The 18,170-nt window shown below is 43.0% G+C and overlaps 2 protein-coding genes across 6 annotated transcripts in view; both read left to right on the top strand.

Annotated features, from left to right (window-relative positions):
* Nucleotides 1–5,466, top strand: part of ZNF285 (zinc finger protein 285) — a 32,969-nt gene extending 27,503 nt beyond the window's left edge. Inside the window, 4 exon segments of the mRNA XM_070771224.1 lie at nucleotides 839–916; nucleotides 1,205–1,648; nucleotides 1,651–1,752; nucleotides 1,755–5,466. Of these exon segments, the coding sequence (XP_070627325.1) occupies nucleotides 839–916; nucleotides 1,205–1,648; nucleotides 1,651–1,752; nucleotides 1,755–2,764 (1,634 nt within the window). The 3' untranslated portion in view covers nucleotides 2,765–5,466.
* Nucleotides 5,467–7,372: 1,906 nt separating this feature from the next.
* Nucleotides 7,373–18,170, top strand: part of LOC109572262 (zinc finger protein 112-like) — a 34,765-nt gene continuing 23,967 nt past the window's right edge. For 2 of the 5 annotated variants that reach the window (XM_070771196.1, XM_070771195.1), the window contains exon 1: nucleotides 10,981–11,101. In XM_070771196.1, the coding sequence (XP_070627297.1) occupies nucleotides 10,996–11,101 (106 nt within the window). In that variant the 5' untranslated portion in view covers nucleotides 10,981–10,995. Of the gene's footprint in view, nucleotides 7,501–10,980; nucleotides 11,102–18,170 lie in introns of those variants that run through there. The other 3 variants (XM_019978882.2, XM_070771194.1, XM_019978881.2) reach the window with 3 other exon arrangements.

The following is an 18,170-nucleotide window of genomic DNA, read 5'->3' as shown; positions in this document are numbered from 1 at the left end:
TTTAAGTATGGTGCATTCCATTTCAGTGTGGTTCAATATGTACAGTGTTTAAAAGGGCATCTCCCTTTAAAGTCTCACTGCTGCTGCTGCTAAGTCACTTCAGTCGTGTCCGACTCTGCGCGACTCCATAGACGGCAGCCCACCAGGCTCCCCCGTCCCTAGGACTCTCCAGGCAAGAACACTGGAGTGGGTTGCCATTTCCTTCTCCAGTGCATGAAAGTGAAAAGTGAAAGTGGAGTCGCTCAGTTGTATCTGACTCTTAGCGACCCCATGGACTGCAGCCTACTAGGCTCCTCCATCCATGGGATTTTCCAAGCAAGAGTACTGGAGTTGGGTGCCATTGCCTTCTCCTTAAAGCCTCACAGATATACATAATTCTTACAAAAGTACCCACACAGAGATTATTAAGTTTTAAAGTTGTCTCACAGTAAATATGTGCTTAAAAACTATAAAAGCTTGTGTATTTTGGAAGAAAAGTTATTCTAGATAAATTTATTTTTAAATATTGCTGAAAAAACTATAGGCTTTAGAGGTCATGGATATCAAATCCATTACTTAAAAACAAATTAGCAAAACGACTAAAGTCTTTTTATGGACTACTCTAATAGCAGAGAGGTGAATTTCTTCCTTTATAATTGTTTCCAGTATTTCTTTTGATGCATCTGCAGTCAGTGGTTTTTGATTGGCAGCTCACAGATTAGAATGATTAGGTTTCTAATTGTTTCATACACAACTAGGATCCAGTGGCAACTTCTCATCCCACCCAGCTTCATATCCTCAGAGCCTTTGGATAGATGATCTACTTGTTTGCTTAGCCAAATTCTCTTTCTCCTCATAGAAGACAGGATTAAAAACAACCTTATGAACCTTCAGGAAAAAGGCTTGAGTTACCTCTCACCAGAAGTGCTCTGCTGCTGCTGCTGCTGCTGCTGCTGCTGCTAAGTCGCTTCAGTCGTGTCCGACTCTGTGTGACCCCATGGACTGCAGCCCACCAGGCTCCTCTGTCCATGGGACTCTCCAGGCAAGAACAATGGAGTGGGTTGCCATTTCCTCCTCCAATGCATGAAAGTGAAAATCAAAGTGAAGTCGCTCAGTCGTGTCCGACTCCCAGCGACCCCATGGACTGCAGCCCACCAGGCTCCTCCGTCCATGGGATTCTCCAGGCAAGAGGACTGGAGTGGGATGCCATTGCCTTCTCCAGAAGTGCTCTACTTTTGGCAAATTTGGAACCAAAGGATCAGTGAATTAACCATGAGTCATGATTATGTTATTATGAATCTTCAAGGAGATTGTCCCCAGTATTTAGGAGACATTTCCCTCTGTGAAGAGTGGCCAGGAGTGTCTGTTCAGATTTCTGAAAATGAAAACCATGTAATAAATGCCATTAATTTAGAAAATCAAGACATCACAGCTTAGAAAATCCTGACACAGGTCCTTACCCCAGAATCCTGGAAGAAAGCCAACCTAATGACTGAGCCCCATAATTCTCGGAGAAAGCAGATAGAAGAGAAACTGGATGGATGTGCTCGGTGTGATGACAGCTTCTTTCAGAACTTGAGTGATTATGATGATTCCCAAGAATGTAAAGGAGAGGAACTTTGTAGATACACCAACTGTGGGAAACACTTGGTTATAAAGTCAACAGTCAAACACAGTCACATGTCCATGCAGTGTGGCACACTTTCAGATGTAATAACCCTGGAATGGGCTTCACAGATGATGCTCATGTTCATCACAGTGCTCACACGGAGGAATATCTTATAAACACCATAGGTATGGAAGGCACTTTAGCCAGAGCTCAGAACATACTGTTTACGATAAAACCCATTCAGGGGAGGAAACTTGTGAAGGTCAAGAGTGTGCTCAGGGCTGCAAACAGAACTCAAACCTTCCTAGAAATCCCAATGGCCCTCCAGGAGACAAGCCCTATAAATGCGTGGAATGTGGCAAAGGCTTCAGTTGCGATTCCTCTCTTCATAACCACCGCTGAGTCCACATGGGGGAGATACCCTACACCTGTGATGTGTGTGGGAAGGGGTTCGGATTTGGGTTGCTCCTGTGTTTCCATCAGAGGGTCCACAGTGGGAAAAGGCCGTATAAGTGCGCCAAGTGTGGGAAGGACTTTGATCAGAGCTCCAACCTTCTTGTCCATCAGAGGGTCCACAGAGGGGAGAAACCCTACAAATGCAGCGAGTACAGCAAATGCGTCAGTTCCAGCTCCATTCTCCAAGTTCACCAGAAGCTGCACATGGGGAAGAAGCCTTACAGGTGTGACAAGGGTGGGAAGAGCTTCAGCCAAAGCACACACCTGCACACTCACTAGAGGGTGCACACAGGGGAGAAACCCTACAAATGTGATGTGTGCAGGAAGGCTTTCACATACAGCTCAGTTCTGCACACTCATCAGAGAGTTCACACAGAAGAAAAGCCTCACATGTGCCAAGTGTGTGATAAGGGCTTCTATTTTCACTTACATCAGAGAGATCACACCCAAGAGAAGCCATATAAATATGACGGTTGTGGGAAGGGCTTCAGTTGGAACTCAGATCTTCAGGTTCATCTCTGAGTCCACATAGGAGAGAGGCCCTATAAGTGTAAGGAGTGTGAGAAGGGCATCAGTTGTAACTCATATCTTCATGCCCATTAGAGAGTTCATAGGGATGAGATGGACTATGCATGTCATGAACACAACAAGGCTCAGGAAATATATAGCTTGGACCTTCTTACTCAGCCAAGACTCCACAAGAGGACAGAAACATTATAAATGTAGCCAGTCTGGGTTCAATGAGGAAAACAGAAGCCACTCTAGGTGTTTCAGATGATAGACATTCAGCCATTGGGAGGGCTGGAGGAGCAAAGGACAGGGACGCTGCCACCCATGATGTCAGCGTGCAGCACTAAAGCACATGTTTCTTAAGGGCATTCCAGGAAACTACTGTGGATCTCAACACCTTTCTTGAAACGCCCATCAGCTGTCATAGGCCAAGAAAGTGATTCTTGACAAATGGGCTGTTTGTGGCAATGACAGTATTTAGAGGTCAAATTTCCATTAATGGGTGTGCCCAGGAAGGAAATTCTAATTGGGATGGAGCCAGCAAGAACTTCAGTCCAGCCAAAACCTGTAGGTGTTTTTGCTTGTTTTTAGAATCTCCTCTAGAAATGTATTCTCTGCTAAGAACATTCAAAATAGCGCTCAGAGATGAAAGCTGTGTTATTATTATGGTAAGAATTAGGCCATACTCAGGTTTTCAAATCCATTAGATTCTTCATACAGTCGAGAAGCTCTATGGAAGTGATATTTTAAGGGTGTGGCAGAGACACTGATATGTATTCATATTCCTACTGGTTCTATTTTCGAAGCCAAAGTGTTCATTGTCAGAAGCAGACACCACTCTTTCTCAGCATCTTGTTTAATAATGGGTTTTTAGAAGGTTCTCATTTTGTCAAGTTCCTATCAAAACTGTGATTCAGTTTGGGATTATAGTTGGATTTTGGAGGAGGACATATTTTTACAGTATCTTTATCTTCAGTAACAATGTATTTTTGTATCTGTTTATTTTGTTTGTTATTTTGATCATATTTTATCCCTAGTTTTCTTTCCTTTTTAAAAGAATATTTATTCTGCATCAGGTCTTAGCTGTGGCCCGTGGGATCTTTGTTCCCTGACCAGGGATTGAACCTGAAACCCCTGCATTGCAAAGTGAATTCTTAACCTCTGGACCACCAGGGAAGTCCCTTTAGTTGCTTTGTTTTTGTTTTTTTTTTTTACATTACATTTTCATACTAGTTATTGTTTGTATATGAAACAGCCATTCAAATGCAAATAAAACCACCCCTGAAGTATTACATTCTTACCAATTCAGGTTGGCAATAGTGACAGATTAACTAAACTCAGTGTCAGTAAGGGAGTAGAAAAAAGTTAGCATCCTTACCGTATGTTAGTGAAAAAAAAAAAACAGGTGTAACTTCTGAAGAGGATTTTATATATATGTATCAAAGTGTATAAGGAGCATTATCTTTCAACCACTAATGCAACTGCTCAGAATTTGTCTTTAAGACATGATTGCACAGGTTGGAAAAGACAGTTTAAAGAAGGGAGCATATTCTAAGAATATTTGCAGTAATAAAAGTTGCAGACAACCTAAAGTTCTATGAATAAGAGATTGAGCAAATTATGTCATCCTCATATAATGGAATAATGTGTGGGTGTGTCTGACTCTTTGTAACCCCATGGACTATAGCCCACTTGGCTCCTCTGTCCATGGAATTTTCCAGGCAAGAATACTGAAGTGGGTTGCCATTCCCTTCTCTTAGGAGATGTTCCTGACCCAGGGATCGACCCTGCATCTCTCGAGTCTCCTGCATTGGTAGGTGCATTCTTTACCCCACTGTACCACCTGGGAAGCCCACAGAAAGGAATAATACCAACCATTAAAATGATTTAGACCTATACGTTTTCACATATTGTTTGGAGAAAACATCAAGTTATAGAAGATCAAGTATGATCTATAATAGACAATAGGATGCAGAGCAGCACTGGGACCAGTGCTCCACCACTGCTCTACATTGCACTTCTCAGTGTTGTTGCAAGGTTTGCTTGGGGGATTTAACACAAGTGGGGATATGTCTAACATAGGAAATGTTTTCTCCAAATTATTTTCCTCATATGAAAAATCTTTGCTGTTATCTTATCCTGTTTAATATATGTGAAACTTCAAAACTGAGATGACCAAATATTCTCTTTCCTTTCTTAAAGATAGAATCTGTAATACAGAGGATCATGAGATGTGATTTGTGGTAATGGTTTCCTTGTTTTAAGTTAGGTGTTTTTAACATATTTGCTGTTATTTATTTTGGTTTTTCTCTTCAGAAACTTGCCCAGGCTTTGCATTGGCTTTGTTTGAACAGAATATGTTTCATGTTCAAATATTTCCATTCCTTTCTGTGACGTGTTTTTGCCAAAAAAAAAAAAAAAAAAAAAAAACCACCTGTATCTAAGATAGCCTTTAAGTAAAAATTCTATTTATAGGACGTTTAGAAGTTTTGAGGAGAAAGTACGAGAAGCCAATAGACAAATCCAGAATTCAGACACATAATTTGACATCTTTGTTTCTCCAACAGTTCAAGGACATTAGAGGTGGTGGTGGCTGTAAATGGTGTAGGATATAGTTTTAGAATAAATGAGCCTCAGGTGAGATAGCAATCAAATACAAAGAAGTCATCAATTTGGATACTGACTGGAGTAAACCAGCTGTAAAATAATTTTATTATTTTTAAGCAATATGATATTTGAAAGGAAATGATAGTGTTAAAGTCTGCTTTAAAATTCTTTATAAGTGTGCTTAGTTGCCTCTGACTCTTTGAAACCCCATGGACTGTAGCCCACCAGGCTCCTCTGTCCATGGGATTTCCCTGGCAAGAATACTGGAATGGGTTGCCATTTCCTGCTCCAGGGGATCTTCCTGACCCTGGGATGGAACTGCATATCTTGCGTTTCCTGCATTGGCAGGCAGATTCTTTACCACTGCACCACCTGGGAAGTCCTTAAAATTCTTTAGTAACAAAATTTTAAAGTGATACATGAAGCCAGTGTGGCATAATGTTGATAAGTGTTGAATTTAACCTATATGTATTTAATACTTCATGTTACAAAAAAGATCTTCAGGACCAAGATAATCACAATGGTGTGATCACTCACCTAGAGCCAGACATCCTGGAATGTGAAGTCAAGTGGGCCTTAGAAAGCATCACTACAAACAAAGCTAGTGTTTTGTACAATGGAAACAGTGACAGACTTTATTTTGGGGGGCTCCAAAATCACTGCAGATGGTGACTGCAGCCATGAAATTAAAAGACGCTTACTCCTTGGAAGGAAAGTTATGACCAAACTAGACAGCATATTCAAAAGCAGAGACATTACTTTGCCTACAAAGGTCCGTTTAGTCAAGGCTACGGTTTTTCAGTAGTCATGTATGGATGTGAGAGTTGGACTGTGAAGAAAGCTGAGCCCCAAAGAATTGATGCTTTTGAACTGTGGTGTTGGAGAAGACTCTTGAGAGTCCCTTGGACTGCAAGGAGATCCAACCAGTCCATTCTGAAGGAGATCAGCCCTGGGATTTCTTTGGAAGGAATGATGCTAAAGCTGAAACTCCAGTACTTTGGCCACCTCATGCGAAGAGTTGACTCATTGGAAAAGACTCTGATGCTGGGAGGGATTGGGGGCAGGAGGAGAAGGGGATGACGGAGGATGAGATGGCTGGATGGCATCACTGACTCGATGGACGTGAGTCTGAGTGAACTCCAGGAGTTGGTGATGGACAGGGAGGCCTGGTGTGCTGCAATTCATGGGGTTGCAAAGAGTCTGACACGACTGAGCAACTGAACTGAACTGAACTTCATGTTACTATTTGCAATACTATGTACTGTTTTTAGAAGTTTCACTTTTTAAATTATTTCCTGTCCAGAGGAAAGTGCTAAGTACGTACTTCCTGTAGTTTCACTTGTCCTTACATGGACTCCATCTCCCACATCAACTTACCTATCCCCCAGCCCTAAATAATAATGACCTCACCTTGTCTAAAAAGATTCATAGCAAATATACAGTATCAAAAAGAACAATATAGGAGTAGTCAAAGGAAAGCTTGAGTTTGAACTTAAAAAATTCCAAAGAAAGAAACTTTTTCCCTATTACAGTATTTTCTCCAGTTCTTTGCCCATGCTGCTCTTCTCATTTGTCAGAAACAAGGAAGCAGTTTGTTTCATGGCCTGTGCTTGGAACTCCTTGTGCTTGGCATCTTGGAGTACATAGTATATGCTAGACAGCAAAGTCAGAAGTAGATGAATACAGACATATATAAAGAGACAATGGAGTCAAACCAAATCGGAGATTCCATGTTCCTTAAGGTCGATGTCCAGTGCAGCACAGAGCAAGTCTTGTCATAGGCATAGCTTTCCTGCTAAAATTTGTTCATTTTCTTTACATGTGAGAATCTTCTCTTTTTCCCCTCTAAATATCTATAGTTCCTTTAAATGCCCACGTTCTAGTTTTCTTCTTGGAAAAAAAAATTTTTTTACAAAAAACAAAAAGGCCAAATGCTAACCGTGCTTAAATGACTCAGGTTGAGTTTAACTCAAAGAAATAGTGGAGGCAAGGCGGAAGCACGACCATGCAGAGGATTCTGGGAGGTGTAGTCGGAAGCAGTTCCACCCCAGACAGGCAGGGCTGTAGTCCCATACCCCTTTGGGATTCCTGGGAACTGTAGTCCAGAAGTTTCGTGCAATCAACACTTCCTATTCAGGAGTGCGGGGTGTTGCCCTCTCGGAGAGTCTCCGGAACCTGCGAAGCGACTTGCAAGAACTTCCGTTTCACGGGAGGTTGCGGCCATCACTTTCTTTGTGCAGCGTTGACTTGAATCCCAGTAACAGCTCCGCGCTTCCTCAGTCTAGGCAAGGGGCCAACAGTGGTCCTGGAAGAGAAGCGATGGTCGGTGGGTGACAATGGTTAGAAGCATTTTCGTTTCCTTCTCGGCAGAAAATCCTAGCGTTTGCAGAGCAGTTGGTTGGGAGCGGGCTGGTATAGTACATGGCTTTTTTGATGGATGGGCTTCCCCGGTGAACCCGCCTGCAGTGCAGGAGACCCAGAAGAGACACGGGTTGGATACCTGGGTCGGGAAGATCCCCTGGAGGAGGACTTGGCAACCCACTCCAGTATTCTTCCCTGAAAAATCCGTGGACTGAGGAGCCTGGCAGGCTACAGTCCATGCGGTTGCACAGAGTCGGACTTGATTGAAGCGACTGAGCACTCACTATACTAGTGACCACTAGCACTTGGACTTCCCCATAGCTCAAAGGTAAAGAGTCTGTCTGCAGTGCAGGAGACCATGGTTCGATCCCCTGGAGAAGAGAATGGCAATCCACTGCAGTATTCTTGCCTAGAGAATCCCATGAACAGAGAAGCCTGGTGGGCTACAGTTTGTGGGGTCGCAGAGAGTCAGACACGACTGAGTGATTAACACTTTCATTTCATTTCATTTCACTTCACTTCTGGGTTCTGTGTTCCCCCAGCCTCTCCTTGATTCGCAATCAGCACGGCCACTTGCTAGTGTTATAACTTTGGGCAAGTTAATCTCTGAATCCGGAGAAGGCAGTGGCACCCCACTCCAGTACTCTTGCCTGGAAAATCCCATGGATGGAGAAGCCTAGTCGCTGGCATATAATTATATAGTACTTACTCAGTGGGATTGTGGAAGTTAAATGAAGTTAAAAACATATGGAATAGTAATGGCGCATAGAAAAAGCTGCTCGTTATGGATGCACAAAGCTCCAGCCAACAATAATCAATTATGTATGAAACAATTTTAATTTCCCTGTGTTAAAAAGGCAGCATACGTAAAAGTAAGACAGTCAACTGGGCTGAAAATACTGACCTATTTGACATATTAACCTATTTGACATATACTGGCATATATGCTAGAAAATGGATTAAAATCCTTAACATGAATCTTAAGATAATGAAACCCCAATAGGAATATAGATATGACTACAAAGGATATAAATAGGCAAGGTTTTAAAAGAAGCAATTGCTATAGCAAGTACATACATTAAAAATTAGATTGATTATCCAATAAATGAACATGTTGAATCAAGTTGCTTGACTGTGTTCTGGAATCCTATGAAATGTAATCCAGGCTCTAAGGGTAGTAGCTGACCTTCTGTCCTAGGAAGGCTATGACATAGGGGTTCTGGAAAGTGTAGTCCAACAGCTCTGTATAGGTAGCCAACTGCCTCTGCAGAGGGGCGTGGTGTGACCATTATCTCCTGGGGAATTCTGGGAGCATAATCAAGAATTGTGGGTACAGAGGGAACTCAACCTGGTGCTCTGTGACAACTTAAAAGAGGTGGAATTTGTTTTCTGTAAAATAAGGGGCATGACATTAACTACCTAGTAAAATTGTTTGGAGAGTTAAATGAGATAGTCACAAATAAAAGGGTGAAAGATTTCTTTAGCTAATGTATTTCCTGAGGAATGTTCAGTTTAGTTCAGTCACTCAGTCCTGTCCAACTCTTTGGGAACACCTGGACTGCAGCACACCAGGCTCCCCTGTCCATCACCAATTCCTGGAGCTTGTTCAAACATGATCATAGAGTCAGTGATGCCATCCAGTCATCTCACCCTCTGTTGTCCCCTTCTCCTCAATCTTTCCCAGCATCAGGGTCTTTTCCAATGAGTCAACTCTTCGCATGAGGTGGCCAAAGTATTGAAACTTAAGCATCAGTCCCTCCAATGAATATTCAGGACTGATTTCCTTTAGGATGGACTGGTTGGATCTCCTTGCAGTCCAAGGGACTCTCAAGAGTTTTCTCCAACACCACTGTTCAAAAGCATCAATTCTTTGGTGCTCAGCTTTCTTTATGGTCCAACTCTCATATCCATACATGACTACTGGAAAAACCATAGTTTTGACTAGATGGACCTTTATCGGCAAAGTAATGTCTCTGCTTTTTAATATGCTGTCAATGTTGGTCATAGCTTTTCTTCCAAGGAACAAGCATCTTTTAATTTTATGCTTGCAATCACCATCTGCTGTGATTTTGGAGCCCAAGAAAATAGTCTCTTACTGTTTCCATTGTTTCCCTATCTATTTGCCATGAAGTGTTGGGACTGGATGCCATGATCTTAGTTTTTTGAATGTTGAGTTTTAAGCCAGCTTTTTCACTCTCCTCTTTCACTTTCATTAAGAGGCTCTTTAGTTCTTCTTCTCTTTCTGCCATAAGGGTGGTGTTATCTGTATATCTGAGATTATTGATACTTCTAGCAATCTTGATTCCAGATATTCAGTTACCTGAAAACTTGTATGAGTCCAGGAAGAGATCAGATTTCCACCTGCAGTACTACTAGCCCTCTGATCCCTGCAGGAATCTGGGCTATTCCTTGATTCCTTCTGGATTCATGTTCTGTCTCAGAAGTGGAGTTGGTATGTGTGTATGTGTCTCCAGGATAGTGTGTGTGCGCAAGGGAGACAGAGTTCTGATTTCTCCCTGCTCCCTTTCCTTTCTTAGCCGTAACTTGAAGAGGGCTGTAGGAAGGAGATTTGAATAACTCCAGGTCCTAGCAGCAGAACCTTAGCCTGAGTAGGATTTAACATCCTTCTTTTTGCCATATCATCTCTCTTCTCAGTGGAGAAGTTTCTTTTAATAATTATTACACAGTCTGCTACATATTTAAATATTTGTTGAATAAAATAGGAGTGGGTAGGAGGAATACTTGGGCATAAATAATACTGATAATAGCCATTTTAAGGGCTTGATACAAATCACCACATTTAATTCTCACAAAAGCCCAGGGAGGTGGGTTATCTGCCCATTTAAAAAGGAGGACATTGAGACTCAGAGCAAAATTTTCCTAGCTGAGGTCATCCAACTACTAAGAACCTGAATTGGGAATTGAACCAAGGTATTTGCAGTCCCCAACCTCATTTTGATTTGTTTGTTGTCTAGTCTAGAAGGAATAGTTTGTAAAAGACCAAGAAAGTATGTAAATGATTGTGTTTCTAGTGAGCTTTCTCATGCATATCCAGCTTTTTATTGTATTTTATTTCAAGTAATAGTAAGTAGATACTTTACTGAAATAATGGTTGGATAACTGAATAATGAAACGTTGTAGATAATTAAGAGCCTATATAAAGCATAAAGAAAATATTGAATTCTTAATAATCCCAGAGACAACTACGCTCTGAAAAGGCGGTGTTAATGCATTGTCTGCTAGAGAAAATAACAGAATTGTGTAGTAGAGCGCTCTAGGTTTGGAAACGTTTCGGCTCCAGGGAGGCGGGGTTACGAAATTCGTTCCGAGCAGGGATGCTGTGAAAATACAATCCACAAGCTCAGTATAGCGACCAGCCCTTTCGAAGATTAGGACGTGCCTGGAAATTCTGGTTAGTGTAGTACGGGAATACCGCCTTTGAAGAATTTCCGCTCCAGGCGGTGGTTGTGTCCATGCTCCTGTCGGGAATTCTGGGAAGCGTAGTCCGGGAGGTCTCTGTAGGCAGAGTCACTTCCGGCTCAGGTACGCGAGGCCGCGGCCTTCGTTCTTCTCGGAAAGGTGAGCCCTCCGTTTGCCGGTCCCCTCTCTCCGCGTCCACACTGACCTTTCTTCGCTTTGTTGTGGGCCAGTAGCGACCTGGCCCTCGGTCTGGTGGAAGGAACCGCCTGCGGCGCAGCGGGGATGGTGCTCCCTTTGACTAAGCCTCCTGGAGCGCGGGACTGTCGGTGTATCCCCCGTTTAGGGGCCCCCGGCCAGGGCCCTCTGTCGCTGGGTTTGGTTTGTCTCCTGGGTTCTGTACTTTCCCAACCCGTTTCTTGACCACCAGCCCGTGATGACGCTTCCTAACAGTATATTCCACGAGAGTCTTAACGTCTCTGCCTCCGTTTCTTCTTCTTTAAAGTTGATATTAGTGTCTACCTGTGTATGTGTGCTCGGTTGTCCAACTCTTTGCGACCCCATGAACTACAGCCCGCCAGCCTCCCCTGTCCATGGAGTTTTCCAGGTGAGAATACTGGAGTGGGTTGCCGAGCTGTCCTCCTGGGGATCTTCCCAACCCTGGGATCTAACCCGCGTGTCTTTGGTCTCCTGCCTTGGCAGGCGGATTCTTTACCACTGAGCCATATGGGAAGCCGCAGTGTCAACCTAATAGGGGTAGTTTGAGAGTTAAATGAGAATGTATAGGGAAAGACTTAGAACAGAGGCTAACCTGTGGTTAAAAATCACAAGGTCTCTTGTTACTAGTATTTTTTAATTTCCCGAGGAGCGCTTGGTTTCCTAAAGGCTTCTGTGAATCCGGGTTGAGGTCAGAGCTCTTGCAGCAGTGTTCCTGGCCGTTCTCTGATCCCAGAAGGAGTCAGGGCTGTACCCAGATTCCTAATGATTTTTAAATTTAAATTTTTGGAGAGGGTCAGTTCTGCCCGTAGTCTGGGGTGTGCACTGAGATTTATGCGGGAATGCTGATGGAGTTCCGATTTCTGTCAGGTTCCTTTCTGCTTCACAGCCTTGACTTCTTGAAAAAAGCTGCAGTGAGAAGGGAATGCCCCTTTGGCCCCAGACAGCAGAGCCTCACCTGAGTGGGACTTAGCATCCTTCTTCCTCTTACATCATCTCTTCACAGGGGAGAAGACATTCATGCCACTCATGGACAAATTCTTTTACAAAGATGCCCTGATATTTGTTGAATAAATGCTAGAAGGGATGGGGGAGTGCTTGGGCATAGTTAATGATTACAGCCGTACTTGCATGCTCCGTCATGTCTGATGCTTTGTGACCCCAAAGCCTGTAGCCCGCCAGTCTGCTCTGTCCATGGAATTTTCCAGGCACGAATATTGGAGTGGGTTGCCATTTCCTCCTCCAGGGGATCTTCCTGACCCAAGGATCAAAACCCTGTCTCCTATGTCTCTTGCATCAGCAGGGGTATTCTTTACCACTGAGCCACCTGGGAAGCTAATAATGACAGTATTTAAACGTTAGTCTCGGAATTTTCTATGAATGAATGTACTTAATCCTTACAAGAGTGGATACTGTTATTCTCATGTTAAAGATGAGGAAACAGACAGAGAGTATGATGCTTTCTTTTTTAAGTAATTTTGTTAATTTGGTTGCGCCGGGTCTTAGTTGTGGCATGTGGGATTTAGGTCCCTGTTCAGGGATTGAATCCTTGCCCCCTGTGTTGGAAGCACGGAGCCTTAGCCCCGGGCTACCAGGGAAGTTCTGAGCATGAGCTGTTTATTCTAGACCACATAGTAAGAGGCTTAACTGGGATTAGAATTCAGGTAGTTTCAAGACCCTTATGCTGGGAAAGATTGAGATCAGGAGAAGGGGACGACAGAGTATGAGATGGTTGGATGGCATCATCGACTCAGTGGACATGAGTTTGAGCAAATTCCAGGAGATAATGAAGGACAGGGAAGTCTGGCATGCTGCAGCCCATGAGGTCGCAAAGAGTCGGACATGACTGGGCAACTGAACAGCAACGAGAAGTTTCAATATGCTGCTTTGGTTCTTAATGTGTTTAGTGTCACGTTGAGAAGGCAATTTTGGATTTTTGTATGGGGCCATGAAAATTTTGAGTTTTTCATGATAGCTTTTCAGTCATCTGCGGTTTGCTGCTGCTGCTGCTAAGTCAGACCACCAGGCTCCACCGTCCCTGGGATTCTCCAGGCAAAAACACTGGAGTGGGTTGCCATTTCCTTCTCCAGTGCATGAAAATGAAAAGGGCAAGTGAAGTCTCTCAGTCTTGTCCAACTCTTCGTGACCCAATGGACTGTAGCCCAGCAGGCTCTTCCGCCTATGGGATCTTCCAGGCAAGAGTACTGGAGTGGGTTGCCATTGCCTTCTCCACATCTGTGGTTTATTTGTGTTTTATTTGAAATAATATTGTAACTCATATTTTGATTATTAAATAATGCTTGCATATTATAGAGAATTAAGAAAATACATGAAGTATAAGGATGTAGTACAGGATATAGAGATAACAGTAGTAAATTTTAATGTTTTCCTGTTCTGTAGATTTATTTTTGGATTTTTACTGAAGTTTTACAAAATAGGTATGATAGATTTTATTTTCCTGTTAAATTTTTACAATGGAAATTTACAAGCAGAGCCAAATGTAATAAGAATAAAATAATGAACCCCTGGAGAACCATCACCCAAATTCAACCCGTGTTATCATTCATCAGTCTCGTATCAACACATCCTCTCTCCCAATTTTTGTTGTTGCTGTTGTTTAGCATTTTAAAGCAAGTCTCCAACACTGAGTTAGTACAATAGTGACCGATTTGTGATTATAACTGCCCCAAACTGATTATGACACACTGTTTATATGCAAAACCAAGAAAGGGAGATGTCAGCAGCTACTTGAAGGTTTTTATTTTTGCAGCTTGGAAAATGACACTCATTTGAGAAAGCGTGGGGACACGAGAGCATTGCACTCTGGAGAGTGATGGTGATAACATTTGTTTTCTGCTGTATAGTTTGACTCACCTATGTCTTAGGGCTCTTTGTTTCTTTTTTTTTTTTTAATATTTATTTATTTGGTTGCATTGGGTCTTAGTTGCGGCGCTCAGGATCTTTATTGCGGCACGCGGGATCTTTTGTTGTGAGGTTCTCTCCAGCTGTGGCACATGGGCTCCAGAATGGACAGGCTCAGTAGTTGCCCCACAGTGTTTGGGACCTTAGTTCTTCCACTAGAGATCAAAGCTGGGTCCCATGCATTGGAAACACGGGGTCATAGCCATTGGACCACTCTTTGTTTCTTGTCTCTTTTTCATACACTGACAATTCTTCTGTTCCTGGGACCATGTCATATTTTCCTCTGTGTGACCAGCACACCGGACAAGATTGGCAAGTGTTTGAAGTTAGAGTAGCCGCTCAACAGACTGTCAGCACCAAGGGTTTGCCATGCAAAATTTCTGAAATTGGAATTAGGTAAAAACAGAAACAGGAAAAAAAAAAAAAACAGAAACAGAAAAGAAATACCCCATGGGGATACTCCTTAATTGCCTTTAATGTTGGCAAGGTATAGAGTCCACCATTTATTTCAGGTTATTGAAGTGTTTCTGAACACTTCTTTTCATGATGTAAAACAAGCTTCCTAAGAAACACATTGATAGAAACGATGACAGCAAACATTTATAGATTGTGTTTTATGACTAGGCAGTGTTTCCAGTACCCCACTCCAGTACTCTTGCCTGGAAAGTCCCATGGACGGAGGAGCCTGGTAGGCTGCAGTCCATGAGGTCGCAAAGAGTCGGATGCGACTGAGCAACTTCACTTTCACTTTTCACTTTCATGCATTGGAGAAGGAAATGGCAACCCACTCCAGTATTCTTGCCTGGAGAATCCCAGGGATGGCGGGGCCTGGTGGGCTTCCGTCCATGGGGTCACACAGAGTCGGACACGACTAAAGTGACTTAGCAGCAGCAGCAGTGTTTCCAGTGACTTACAGATATTACCTTATGTCTCAACAGTTACCCTCATTTTACAGATGAGAGGCAGTTTTTTTTAAAAACAGTCATCATACAGTAAAGTTGTCTTATTTTTCCCTTTTAGGGGTACAATTCTATAAATTTTGCCACAGGTATAGATTTGTATAATCACCTCCATCATCAAGTACAGAACAGTCCCATCACCCCCCAAGAATTCTTCTATATTTCCTTTATAATCACCCTTCACTTGTCTATAAGCACTGGAAACCACCATAACCCTATCAGTTCAATTCAGTTCAGTTCAGTTGCTCAGTCGTGTCCGACTCTTTGCAACCCCATGAATCGCAGCACGCCAGGCCTCCCTGTCCATCACCAACTCCCAGAGTTCACTCAAACTCACTTCCATTAAGTCGGTGATGCCATCTAGCCATCTCATCCTCTGTCGTCCCCTTCTCCTCCTGCCCCCAATCCCTCCCAGCATCAGAGTCTTTTCCAGTGAGTCAACTCTTCACATGAGGTGGCCAAAGTACTGGAGTTTCAGCTTTAGCATCATTCCTTCCAAAGAAATCCCAGGGCTGATCTCCTTCAGAATGGACTGGTTGGATCTCCTTGCAGTCCAAGGGACTCTCAAAAGTCCTCTCCAACACCACAGTTCAAAAGCATCAATTCTTCGGCACTCAGCTTTCTTCACAGTCCAACTCTCACATCCATACATGACCACTGGAAAAACCATAGCCTTGACTAGATGGACCTTTGTTGGTAAAGTAATGTCTCTCTGCAGCATTTCAATATGCTATCTAGGTTGGTCATAACTTTTTTCCCAAGGAGTAACTGTCCTTTAATTTCATGGCTGCAGTCACCATCTGTAGTGATTTTGCAGCCCCCCAAAATAAAGTCTGACACTGTTTCCACTGTTTCCCCATCTATTTGCCATGAAGTGATGGGACCAGATGCCATGATCTTCGTTTTCTGAATGTTGAGCTTTAAGCCAACCTTTTCACTCTCCACTTTTACTTTCATCAAGAGGCTTTTGAGTTCCTCTTCATTTTCTGCCATAAGGGTGGTGTCATCTGCATATCTGAGGCTATTGATATTTCTCCCAGCAGTCTTGATTCCAGCTTGTGCTTCTTCCAGCCCAGCGTTTCTCATGATGTACTCTGCATATAAGTTAAATACACAGGGTGACAATATACAGCCTTGACGTACTCCTTTTGCTATTTGGAACCAGTCTGTTGTTCCATGTCCAGTTCTAACTGTTGCTTCCTGACCTGCATATAGGTTTCTCAAGAGGCAGGTCAGGTGTTCTAGTATTCCCATTTCTTTCAGAATTTTCCACAGTTTATTGTGATCCATACACTCAAAGGCTTTGGAATAGTCACAAAAGCAGAAATAGATGTTTTTCTGGAACTCTCTTGCTTTTTCGATGATCCAGTGAATGTTGGCAATTTGATCTCTGGTTCCTCTGCCTTTTCTAAAACCAGCTTGAACATCAGGAAGTTCATGGTTCACATATTGCTGAAGCCTGGCTTGGAGAATTTTGAGCCTTACTTTACTAGCGTGTGAGATGAGTGCAATTGTGCGGTAGTTTGAGCATTCTTTGGCATTGCCTTTCTTTGGGATTGGAATGAAAACTGACCTTTTCCAGTCCTGTGGCCACTGCTGAGTTTTCCAAATTTGCTGGCATATTGAGTGCAGCACTTTCACAGCATCGTCTTTCAGGATTTGGAATAGCTCAACTGGAATTCCATCACCTCCACTAGCTTTGTTCATAGTGATGCTTTCTAAGGCCCACTGGACTTCACATTCCAGGATGTCTGGCTCTAGGTCACACCATCGTGATTATCTTGGTCATGAAGATTTTTTTTGTACAGTTCTTCTGTGTATTCTTGCCACCTTTTCTTAATATCTTCTGCTTCTGTTAGGTCCATTCCATCTCTGTCCTTTATCAAGCCAATCTTTGCATGACATGTCCCCTTGGTATCTCTAATTTTCTTGAAGAGATCTCTAGTCTTTCCCATTCTTTTGTTTTCCTCTATTTCTTTGCATCACTACGAAAGCCTTTGAGTGTATGGATCACAATAAACTGTGGAAAATTCTGAAAGAGATGGGAATACCAGACCACCTGATCTGCCTCTTGAGAAATATGTATGCAGGTCAGGAAGCAACAGTTAGAACTGGACATGGAACAACAGACTGGTTCCAAATAGCAAAAGGAGTACGTCAAGGCTGCATATTGTCACCCTGCTTATTTGAGTTCTATGCAGAGTACATCATGAGAAATGCTGGACTGGAAGAAGCACAAGCTGGAATCAAGATTGCCGGGAGAAATATCAATAACCTCAGATATGCAGATGACACCACCCTTGTGGCAGAAAGTGAAGAGGAACTCAAAAGCCTCTTGATGAAAGTGAAAGTGGAGAGTGAAAAGGTTGGCTTAAAGCTCAACATTCAGAAAATGAAGATCATGGCATCCAGTCCCACCACTTCATGGCAAATAGATGGGGAAACAGTGGAAACAGTGTCAGACTTTATTTTTCTGGGCTCCAAAATCACTACAGATGGTGACTGCAGCCATGAAATTAAGACACTTACTCCTTGGAAGGAAAGTTATGACCAACCTAGATAGCATATTCAAAAGCAGAGACATTACTTTGCCAACAAAGGTTTGTCTAGTCAATGCTATGGTTTTTCCTGTGGTCATGTATAGATGTGAGAGTTGGACTGTGAAGAAAGCTGAGCACCGAAGAATTGATGCTTTTGAACTGTGGTGTTGGAGAAGACTCTTGAGAGTCCCTTGGACTGCAAGGAGATCCAACCAGTCCATTCTGAAGGAGATCAGCCCTGGGATTTCTTTGGAAGGAATGATGCTAAAGCTGAAACTCCAGTACTTTGGCCACCTCATGTGAAGAGTTGACTCATTGGAAAAGACTCTGATGCTGGGAGGGATTGGGGGCAGGAGGAGAAGGGGACGACAGAGGATGAGATGGATGGATGGCATCACTGACTCGATGGACATGAGTCTCAGTGAACTCTGGGAGTTGGTGATGGACAGGGAGGCCTGGCGTGCTGCGATTCATGGGGTTGCAAAGAGTCGGACACGACTAATCAACTGATCTGATCTGATCTCTGATTTCTTTGCATTGATCGCTGAAGAAGGCTTTCTTATTTCTCCTTGCTATTCTTTGGAACCCTGTATT

Source organism: Bos indicus, chromosome 18 (genome assembly GCF_029378745.1).
Source record: "Bos indicus isolate NIAB-ARS_2022 breed Sahiwal x Tharparkar chromosome 18, NIAB-ARS_B.indTharparkar_mat_pri_1.0, whole genome shotgun sequence".
Taxonomy (NCBI): Eukaryota; Metazoa; Chordata; class Mammalia; order Artiodactyla; family Bovidae; genus Bos; species Bos indicus.
This window is presented reverse-complemented; position numbering and strand designations above follow the sequence as displayed.